The 11,384-nt window shown below is 48.2% G+C and overlaps 1 protein-coding gene across 1 annotated transcript; it reads left to right on the top strand.

Moving 5' to 3' along the window:
- Positions 1-10,170: 10,170 nt before the first annotated feature.
- Positions 10,171-11,126, top strand: LOC135461121 (olfactory receptor 14J1-like; the record flags this gene model as incomplete). The annotated part of the gene is made up of 1 exon (XM_064738117.1): positions 10,171-11,126. A coding segment is annotated over one exon (956 nt), but the record flags the coding sequence as incomplete, so codon positions are not given.
- Between the last annotated feature and the right edge of the window lie 258 nt (positions 11,127-11,384).

The following is an 11,384-nucleotide window of genomic DNA, read 5'->3' as shown; positions in this document are numbered from 1 at the left end:
AAAAACAAAGCAAGCAAAAGGGAAAAATGAGGTTTGTTTTTGTTATATTGCTCAATGCTGTAATAAGTGAAGCGTGGGAAAAAACGGGTTTTAGTCACCCAAGAAAAAAATTTATGGGAAAACATTTGCTAACCAAATTAACCAATCATCACTTAGTCTTGGAGGAGCCAAACCCTTTTTAAACATGCCTGGTGGGACTTCCGGTTGGTCTCCTGGAGAATTTTGCATTTTTTTTTGATAAAAAATCAGTGGAAGTTGCAGGAAACACTTAGAATATTGAAATTAATAAAGCCTCACGCATCATAGCAGCTCGCTGTAAAGCTGATTTGCCTTCAAACTTATCTCACGCTATACCTGTAATCAAAGATGCTGATTTAGAATTAGATCAGTGTATTCAAAAATTGATTCAGCCTTACAATAGACAATCTAACAAACCAGGGAAAAGACAGCGGAGAAAGGAAAAACAAAGCAAGCAGAAGGAAAAATGAGGTTTGTTCTTGTTATATTGCTCAATGCTGTAATAAGTGAAGCAGTAGGAATAACAGGTTTTAGTCAGCCAAGAGAAAATTTATGGGTAACACTTGCTAACCAAATTAACCAATCATCACTTAGTCTTGGAGGAGTCACTAACCCATTTTGAACATGCCTGGTGGGACTTCCGGTGTGGTCTCCTGGAGAATTTTGCAGTTTGATAAAAAATCAGACCTTATGTATGCCTAGCATGTCAAACATCAAATTGCCAGGGCAACAAGGATATACTGCAGGTCAGAGTGATGGCTATCGTCAATGTTTACTGATCCAATCACTCAACACCTCTTTACATTCTCCTCCTGAGGAATTGGACCTTTTTGGCAGTACAAACGCCAGTTTGTCTAACACTACAGCTGGTGGATGGTTTAGCTTTAAATTTTCAAACCGACCAAAAGAAACATGGGCCACCCTAGATTCATTCCTGAATGTGAGTGGAATCTCTCCGCAGCATTACAGTAAATGTAACAGCACAAAAATCACGGCACCAATGAAATTACCCACACAAATATTTTTAATTTGCGGAGACAGGGCGTGGAATGGTATACCAGCTAGACCACAGGGTGGACCCTGTTATTTGGGAAAATTGTCATTGTTTCATCCTAATGTATCCTTGCTAATGCAGCTGAGTCAAAATTCAAACAGAAAGAGACGTAGCATACATGACTTAGACTGCAGCTCGATAGGAGATCCACAGTTTTGGGGCACATTCAAACAGGTGGTTGTTTCAACTATCTTGCCAGGAGGATCTGCCAATAAGGCTATGAATTTAGCAAAGCAATTAGGGTGCTGGGCAAAGGATGAACTGAACAAGACATCACAAATTCTAGACATGATAACTGCAGATGTGCAGAGTGTTAACCATGCTGTTTTGCAAAATAGAGCTGCCATAGATTTTTTGCTCCCAGCACAAGGACATGGATGTGAAGAGTTTGAGGGAATGTGTTGCATGAATCTGTCTGATCATTCGGTGTCCATTTACACTAAGATAAAAGAACTGCAACAGGGACTTCACAATCTCAAAGAAGAAGAAGGTTTAGGAATTGACAAATGGCTTAAAAACTTAGGACTTGGGCCATGGCTGAGGAACCTTGTGATCTATGCTATAGCACTGCTGGGTGTAATTTTACTGTTTTTGCTTATTTTGCCTTGTATCTTTAATTGTATTCAAAACATGGTGAGTCGTGCAATAGCAAAAACTTGGCAAACTAATCTCCTTGCTCAAGAAGAAAACGGGGGAAATGTGGAGAGTTTTATTAAGAGTTGGTTAGCTGAGAAAGGCCATGCTGACATAATGCCGCTGGTTAAGCTAAGAGAGGGAAATCAGCAGTCAGCAAGCTGAAAGAAGATGTCAGCAATTAGCAATCAGTGGCCTTGCTGCAACATGAGGAAAGGGAGTAGAGATTAGTCCTGAATATCTCCTAAGAATATGTAGAAAGTATCAAAAGTAGGACCATAGGAATGCAGAAGTAGGTGTAGCTGCTGATATGTAACTGACCAATCCTGAGCTCAACTTTTGCAATATGCATGAAGTTCATTATGAACTATATTTAACCCACCGTACTGATCAATAAAATTGGGCCTGTGATGATCAATTGATGTCCTGGTCTCCTTCCTTCGACAGGTCACCATGGACTCCTTGGTTCCATGAGGTTCTGGGGGTGTCTCCATTGTCTCCTTGGATCCACAGTGTCACAATGGACCACTGGATCTGCGTGGCCCTGCTGTGTCACCATGGCCCCTTGGTTCCATGGAACCCCAGGGTCACAATTGATTGCTTGCTTCCATGTCACCCTCTGAGTGCCAAAATGGCCCCTTCATTCGATGAGGAACACAAAAGTTTTGTAGAAACATTGAGCAAAAAATCCTGCTTAACACACCTGGGAACATCTGTTTGCATTCAAGAGAGAGGTTAAAGGTGAGGATGGCACCAGCAGCTTCCATCTGCAACAGAAAGATTCAAGGAAAGGACAGGGAGAGAGAATTCAGCTGCAAGACTCAGAGAATTCCGCTTCCAGAGATCATTTCTGCTCACACTGTCCCTTGTAGAAAGGTGACATCATTCCAGGCAGCCTGGACTGAGCAGGTGGGTTCTGAGTGGGGTTTGTTGTTCAGAAAATCTGCTCAGACTTTTCTATTTTTTCTGGTTTGAAAGCAAAACCAGTGAGAGACTCTAAGTCAGAATTACAATTTATTAGGAAAATAAAAAAATAAAAAACCAAAATGCATTCAATAATACAAAAGAAAAAACACTGACAAAGTCAGAATACAACTTGACACCCTGTTGGTCAGGGTGTTGTAGCAGTCCAGTTGGAATGGTGGCTGCAGTCCTCCTGGAGTGGCAGATTTGGTTCTGTTGGAGCAGTGATCCTGTAGTCGGGTGTTGTTTTCCTCTGAAGATGCAATGGAAATGGCAGCTGTTGCTCTGGGAAATCCAGTGGAAAGGCAGCTTGTTCTGTCCCAAACCCCAGATTATATCCAGGTGGGGATGCTTAGCTCCTCCCCCCTGGGCAGAGCATTTCACAATGAACTAAAATCATTCTACAAGTCATGGGGCGGGTGCAGAAATGGCTCCCAGAGGGAGTCATCTCTGAGTCATGTGGCAAGGCATTGATCGGCCCATTAACAGGAGATAAGAAAAAACAATGTCCCTCCTGCTTTCAACAGCTCTTGAGGATTGGAGTAGAATACATTTTACATTGTAACCTAGGACATCTATCACTGATGCAAGGGTGGGACGGAATAACTTCATATTTGAGGTCATTTTGTGCTCTGCTGGGAGTTTCCCAAAGGCTGGTAGTGCTGTTGCCTTCAGGACCAGTTTGGGCAATGGCTGTGGGACTGGGGGCTTGGTGAAAAATGAGAACAGTTGTTATTCTTTTATTTACAGTCTTTTGCTACATGTCCAGATTTCCACTGCCTTTATTACATTCTGTATTGTGGGGAAGCCCGTTTGCTGCAACCAGTGCTTCCATTGCACCCTGGCCTGTGGCTTTGGCTAGGCTGGAGTCATGGTCTGAGACCGCTTGGTGGGTGCAAGCATCAACCATCTGAGCGATGGCTGGCTCAGGGTCAAGGGGGAGCGTGTGCAGAACCTTTCTGCAGTCAATACTGGCATTACAGAAAACTAATTTGCTAATAAGATAGTCCCAGAACTTTTGATTGTTTGCCTGTTTTTCCAGTGCTTTCATAAGGTGCTTTACAAACGTGATATAGCTCCTGTACAGGCATTGGCAATAGTCAGTGAAGTCAGTGTGGGATGCAGAAGCCTCAGATGTTTGGAGGGGGTAGACCATGCAGCACCTTTGAGATCTTACAGTACTTACTGTAGGGGAGGACTTCAGCCTGATATTGCAGTCTGGTACAGTCTCCTTCCCTGGTAATGCGGTCCATCGTGAGGTGTTGTGGCCCTTCTGCCTTTTGGTAACTCATTAATTTTATTTATACAAACTCCTTTCCACAAAATAAATTTGTCAGGTGACAATATGAATTTCATGCACTGTTTTAAATTTTATAGTACCATTGTGTGGGCAGTAAAAGGCACATCCAGCAAATTGGTAAAATGGGGAGAACCCCTCCCATAATCCTTTGCAGCCTTTACTAAGTCCTTCATTTCCCCCTGGAGAATAGATTCCCATTGAGGTTTTGGCCCCTGCTCATACTGCACAGGTGCCACCTGAATCTTGGATGCCACCTCCCAGTCCCCCTCCTTTGCAGCTTTTCTCTGCAGCCTCTCCCAAGAATCCTTGGGCTCATCCTCACTCTTGGATAAGATATCGCTCTCTTCCTTTGTAGAGGAAGCAGGTCTGCTGGCAGAGTCATGGGCCTTTCTGCCAACTGGCAATGCCTGGTGTCGAGTCTTTGGTACCTAAAATGGCTTCCTTCTAGTTGGCCCCATGTTTGGTTCCAGTGACATGGGAACTAGAAGAGGCTGGACTGGAGAAGAGGCCCGGAAGTGAAGAAGTGGAGCCTGTGCTGGGGAGGAGCTATCCTGTGACATGGGAGGGACCTGACACAGGGGCGGAACTTGACGTCAAGGTGGGACCTGTCACAGGGGAGGCACCCAGAGCAAAGGCGGGAAATGGAGATGAAGGCGGGAGGGAATCTTCTCTCTCACAGGAGCATTGCCATCTCGTGATTTATAGGAAGGGGGATTAGGATCTGGGGATGAAGGAATGTGGGCAAGGGAATATCTCAAGGCAGCATGGCCACTACCACCCTGAGGAGAGGACAGAAAAGGAGGGGAGATGGCCGATGGCAGATGGCTTGTCTGTGCCAAAGGGCAGGCTCCATCTGCTGTCCTGTTCTCAGGGAACGTGGGTTTGGGAACATGGGGGGAGGATTGAATAAACCAGGACAAAGGGTTGGAACCATGAACTTGTAAAATGATCCTATAAATTAAATGAAACAACAGATAAAATTTCCCAACTTATAAAACCCCTTGTGTTTGTAAAATATAAAGCTTTTTCCCAACAGCATCCACAAATGGTAACTGATAGATAGAATCAACAGAGATATCAGGAAGCTCCTCAAATAACCATGAACAATGCCTTTTAAACTCCCCTCAAGAAATGAACTCCCCTCTAAATTTAAAACTCTCCAAAACTTAAAAAAACATCCTTTTCAGCTTGGGACTGATTATTTCCCAGAGTTGCCCCCAATGGAAGAGGGAATTCCCACCCACTGGAACAGAAAATCAAAAGCCCAAACCCCTGGGAGCTCTCTGCCACTCAGTCACTCACTCTCAGTCTCACAGGCACAATCTGCAGCCAAAGTGGTCCTGTGGGGCTGTCAGTGAAGTTCGTCCTTCAGATGTTGAAGGGATTGTGAACTTCTTCTTCAGTGAGATTTGATAAAACTCGAGTCTCATTTCAGTGTTGTGGCTGACCCGAAGGGGTACAGCTTCCAGTGACATCTGGTTGGCAGGATTACCACTGGAGAAACTCACAGGGACCTCAATGAAGCAGGTCCCTATTCGAGCACCATGTGTAGCATCATGGCTCTACTGAGGCCCTTGTAGCATCCAGCACTCATGAGCCCAAAGCTCACTGCTACCTTAGAAAGCTGACAGAACAGGCAGGATGGGTCTTCATATGATCTCCTGCAAACTGGGTTTATTGGTACAGGAACAGGATACACAGCTGAACACATTCCAGGGATGAAGACAGGGTGTAGGCTGAGGGAACAGGGCCTTATATGGGGTAGTGAGGGTGGAGCTGAGGGTCAGGGTCCAATGGATATGGGGGAAAATGGTGCAGAGAAGGGGAAAGAGGTCAGGTCAACCAATAGGGAAACAAGGGTGTAAGAATGCAGCCAACTAGGGCCAATGGAGGGACAGAGAGAGAAGAGCATTCTAGGGCTAAAAAAATGTAGGCAATAGGAGTTGAACTAGGGTAATTAGGCCAATGGGCCAATGGGGTAACATAACATAACATAAATCATGTGTCTGCAAAGATCAGTGGGAGAAGAAATCATCTCACCCTAACCTGAAAGCCTATTCCTCTTATCTGGAACCAGTCCTCCATGTCTGGGGTATTGAGACTCTGATGGCAGGGCTCTGGGCCTCCACACATCCTCACAGCTGGCCCAGGGCAGGTTTGGAGTGGTCTTGGTGGCAGCTTGAACTTGGCACACACTTGAGGAGGGTGTCTGTTTTCAACAGGGAGCTTAGGAGTTTCAGATTACTAAAATAAATAAAGAAAACCCCCTCTTTGCCTGAGTGCTGCAAGTTCTCCAAGCTAAGCTGACCCCAGGTGAGTGAGGAGAGACAGGATGGGGTTTGGAAATGTGGAGCAAGGCTCTCCACACTGGGTCAGATCTCAAGACACAGCTTCTCAGAGCAGGCCAGACCTCCTTAGGAAAGCCCCTGGGTCTATCAGTCACAGAATGCTGCTATAATTTCTTCTCTAAAGAGAACCATACACCCTTAAAACAGGAATGTGGATTTATTAGAAGATATTTGAAATATTTCTCTGTAACAATAGAAAAAGAACTTCCTAGTGAACTGCACTACAGTAGAGGGAAATCAAAGCAAAACCATGGTTTGCCAGGAGTACTTGATAATTATGAGCCCCATGGTGCATTAGGAGCTGAGCCCTGGAACCTCAGGGCCTGCGAGGAGATTGCACAAACCTTTCCAGGAGTCAAAGTCGGACAAAAAACCCCAAAGTTTCTTGAGGCATGAATGTGTCCCTCTGAGGTACATCCCCAACACAGGCTCCTCATGGACTCCTTGGAGGAGAGAACTGGAGGCCAGGATTGCATGAAATCCTCTCAGAGACTCAGTGCAGAAAGGAAAATCCAAAGTACCTTAAAAACTTTGAGTAGCTCAAAGTATTAATGAGCACTACTGGGTATCAGTACAAAGCTCTCCAGGGACTCATTAAAGCAGAAAATTGGGGCCATGATTGCACAAAACTCTCACAGAGTTTGTATCAAAAGGGAAACACCAAGTACCTTAAAAAATCTGAAGTACCCTGAAGTATTAATGAGCCCCACTGAGTGTTGTTACTGACAAAGCCACTCCAGGGACTAATTACAGCAGATAATTGGAGGTCATGATTGCACAAACCTCTCAGAGACTCCAAGGCAAAAGCCAAACCCAAAGTCCTTTGAAAAACCTGCACAGAGGCTCCTCGCACAGAGGCAGCTCCTGGCAAGGGCAGCGCTGCAGAGAGACAGCTCTGCCCAGGAGCAGCTCCTGTGCACAGCCCAGCAGGGCTGGGGCTCTGCCTGCAGCCACCCCGGGCAGAGCACAGAGGCACAGAGGGGTTAAACTCAGCCTGGGCTGGGAGCACACAGCAGAGCTCACTCAGGGCTCACCAGAGCAGAAATCAGCCCAGGTTTGAAACAGTCATTCCCTGGCTGTGGGAAGAGAAGCTGCAGTTCCTGCAGGGATCTCCTGGAGCTGGCACATCCCACAGCTTTGAGGACCTTTCAGGAGGACTCTCAGAGCTGCTCCAAGGCAGGGCTGTGGCCCTAGGGCAGAGCTGGCTTTCCCTGCTGCCTCAGCCCAGGCACAGCCCAAGGCAGCTCCTGTTGCCAGGCTCTGCTGCAGGGCTGAGCAGCCGGGGCTGCAGCCAGGGGTGCCCAGGGCTGTCCTGCAGAGCAGGGTCCTGCAGCCCAGGGCGCTGTGCTGGGGCAGGGACTCTGCTGCCTGCCAGGGACAGCTCTCAGTCGGCCCAGGGAGCTGCTCCCAGCGCTGGGAGGAAGCTCTGGGGGGAAGGAGCCGCCCTGAGCAGGGCAGGGGCTGCTGCTGACAGGGGCTGGGTGGGGCAGGGCTGCTCCCAGCTCCAGACCAGCCTGAGCACAGCTCTGGAGGACACTTCCCAAAGAAGGTACGTCTGGAAAGATCAGGAGCTTCCCTGAGAGTGTTTTCAATTTCCTACTTGGAGAAGGATGGGAATGTTGGGGTGATGACAAAAAGATTTTTGTATTTTTTACATTTTATATACTCATAGTTCTCTAAATTACTATCATATAGTTACAATACTATAATCCTTACTTAACTCTAATAACCTTCTTAACTCTATTAAACCACTATTATATTCTTATATAGCTTTAATCCTGAATTAAATCTGGTATGTTTCCCTACCTTTCTCTTAATAACCTGACTGTCTAAATATATTCCTAAAATGCTGTATACTCCTATTCTTTTTTATAGTCCTGAAATACTATATAGCCTTCTAGGAACTGGATGTATAGGAGCATTTTGGGTTTTGAGAATGAGCAGAATATGAACAGTCATTATAAAAAGTGAAGGCAAAGAAGCCTTTGGACCTACTCCAATGGGTTGACCCAGGGGTGGGTAACTAGGGAAACTGAATCTCCTTTTGGATGTTCCTGTTAAATATCCTAATTAATCAACCTTAATAAATTGTTGAAATCAGGAGCTGGGTGTGCCCCATCCCCACTGGGACACCTGGAAGCTTCCAATACATGTCTGGTTGTTACTTTACTGTTCTAACACTGTTGCAAGGGTTTTTGGTTTTTTTTTTTCCTCTTTGGGTTACAGACGGCAGAGGGATGAGAGAAGCAGAACAGGAATTGTAATCCCAGAATCACAGAACATTCTGAGTTGAAAGGGACACACAGGATCATCAATGGAATGTTTGAACATTTACAGAGACTCCAGAACTGTAATTTTGGGTGATCAGTCTCTCTACTGGGAGCCTCCCAAAGGGCCCTCAGCCACTCCTCAGCCCTGGACAGCAGCAGCATCACCTCTGCAGGGCCCAGCAGGGCTCTCCTGAGCTGCCCTTGCCCAGCTGCACACAGAGCCTGCCCCAGCCAGGGCCCTGCACACAGGCAGGTTTCTTTAGGGCCCCAGCCAGGGCACACAGGCTGGGATGGGCTCTGTGAGCGCTGGCAGGGACAAGGCTCCTCTCAGGAGGGAATGTCCAGGCCCAGGGAGATGCTCAGGGAAGGAGAGGGGGCTGAAGAGGGCAGTGCTGGGAGCAGGATGAGGGCACTGTTGGTGTGTGGGAGGTGCCAGGCACAGCTGGGCACGGGAACACTGTCCTGAGTGCCCGGCTGTCTCTGCCCTGCCCTCTCAGGCACAGCACCACAACATCTTCTCTTGGTTCTGCCCTGCTCTGATATTGTCACTGTTATCTGCTGCTCTCAGGGAGGCTCTGGCATCTGCAGCAGCTGAGTCAGGCACTGCCCTTGGCATTCCTGCCAGGCAGGGCTGTCCATGGGAATGGGGTGTCCAAGCTTCCCTGGCACCTCTGGGGCTGTGGGCAAAGCAGTCCATGGGAAAGGGGAATGAGCTGAGCCCCCTCCCTGAGATCCCATCATGGGCACAGCCAGGGATCTCCTTGCTGTGCCCTTCCAAGGTCTGAGCTGCCCTCCTGAGTGCAAATCTGTGCCAGAGCCTCTGGGAGTTCCCTGAATGTCCCACAGGGAAGGGCAGAGCTACCAGAGCTGAGGAAATGCTGCTGGGTTTGCCAAGGGAGCTGTGAGTGTCCTTGGCACGAGGGGGTGCTGAGACCTTGCCCAGAGACCTTGAGAGAGGGTGAGACATTCAGGGATCCCTCTGCTCTGGGCAGGGTCTGGTGTATGCCAGGCTGACCCAGGAGTGTGATTGTGCTCTGATTGCAGCCAAAGGTGAAAAGCCAGGGCAGCTTGGAACAAACCCATCCAGCCCCTCACCTTCCCTCAGCCACAAGGAATCCTTTGCCTCTCACATCTCTCAGTGGCAAACTCTGAGTGCAGCAGAAATGCTGGGGATTTCTGACCTCAGAGAGCCAGGAATGATGTTCAGGTAGGAAAAAATTCCTTAAACCAACTCCTGCCATCCATGTCCTTTAGAACTGGGAGTGCAGAGGCTACCAAGCCTGCCTGCATTCTAAGCGATTCCCCTGACAAATCCTGAACATCCAGCCTTGTTCCTCTGCCACATAGCCACAAACCCAGGGCAGTGGGACAGGGATGGCTCCTCGAGAGCCCCCATGCACAGGCCTGGCTGCTTCTGGCACACTCAGGCAGCACATCTGGAGCTCAGGCAGGGACCTGGGTGAAGGTTTTCCCAGAGCAGGAACAAGGGTGAGTGAATCCCAGTGGGACAGTCTGCAGGGAATGGCCCAGTTTTGGCTCAAAGCAGCCTCTCCTGACTTGTCACTGTCATTTCTCCATGAACAGGTCCCCATGCCCAGCCCCAGCAAATGTCCAACAGCAGCTCCATCAGCCACTTCCTCCTGCTGGCACTGGTAGACACGCGGCAGCTGCAGCTCCTGCACTTCTGCCTCTTGCTGGGCATCTCCCTGGCTGCCCTCCTGGGCAACGGCCTCATCATCAGCGCCATAGCCTGCGGCCACCACCTGCACACGCCCATGTTCTTCTTCCTGCTCAACCTGGCCCTCAGTGACCTGGGCACCATCTGCACCACTGTCCCCAAAGCCATGCACAATTCCCTCTGGGACACCAGGGACATCTCCTACTCAGGATGTGCTGCACAGGCCTTTGTCTTTTTGTTCTTCATCTCAGCTGAGTTTTATGTGCTGACCATCATGTGCTACGACCGCTATGTGTCCATCTGCAAACCCCTGCACTACGGGACCCTCCTGGGCAGCAGAGCTTGTGCCCACATGGCAGCAGCTGCTTGGGCCAGTGCCTTTCTCAATGCTCTGCTACTTACGGCCAATACATTTTCCCTGCCCCTGTGCCATGTAAATAACCTGGGCCAGTTCTTCTGTGAAATCCCACAGATCCTCAAGCTTTCCTGCTCACACTCAAATCTCAGGGAACTTGGGCTCATTGCAGTTAGTGCATGTTTAGGACTCAGCTGTTTTGTGTTCATTGTTTTCTCCTATGTGCAGATCTTCAGGGCTGTGCTGAGGATTCCCTCTGAGCAGGGACGGCACAAAGCCTTTTCCACCTGCCTCCCTCACCTGGCCGTGGTCTCCCTGTTCACCAGCACAGCAGCATTTGCACATCTGAAGCCCCCCTCCATGTCCTCCCCATCCCTGGATCTGGCCCTGTCAGTTCTGTATTCGGTGGTGCCTCCAGCCCTGAACCCCCTCATCTACAGCCTGAGGAACCAGGAGTTCAAGGCTGCAGTGTGGAGACTGATGTCTGGATGGTTTCAGGACCATTAAACTGCTGGCCAATTTCTGCCAATCACTTCTACTAAAAGACATCTTTCATACTTGTTGTTGCTTTGGTTGTGGTTTGTTCTTTTTTTTCCTTTGTATTAGTTTTTCATATTGTCCACAAAGAAATGTCATTGTTTGTTGCATTTCTCATTTTGTTTCTCTCCAACTTCCCTGTGGTCACAGACTGCACCAATGAGGGGCTGCCCTCTTGTTTGCTTTAAAGGAATTAAAGGATCTCCCAGCAGAGTTTTCTGCAGAGAT

Source organism: Zonotrichia leucophrys, unplaced genomic scaffold (genome assembly GCF_028769735.1).
Source record: "Zonotrichia leucophrys gambelii isolate GWCS_2022_RI unplaced genomic scaffold, RI_Zleu_2.0 Scaffold_177_97607, whole genome shotgun sequence".
NCBI classification, from domain to species: domain Eukaryota; kingdom Metazoa; phylum Chordata; class Aves; order Passeriformes; family Passerellidae; genus Zonotrichia; species Zonotrichia leucophrys.
The sequence above is the reverse complement of the archived record's forward strand: the minus strand, read 5'-3'. Positions and strand labels throughout refer to the sequence as shown.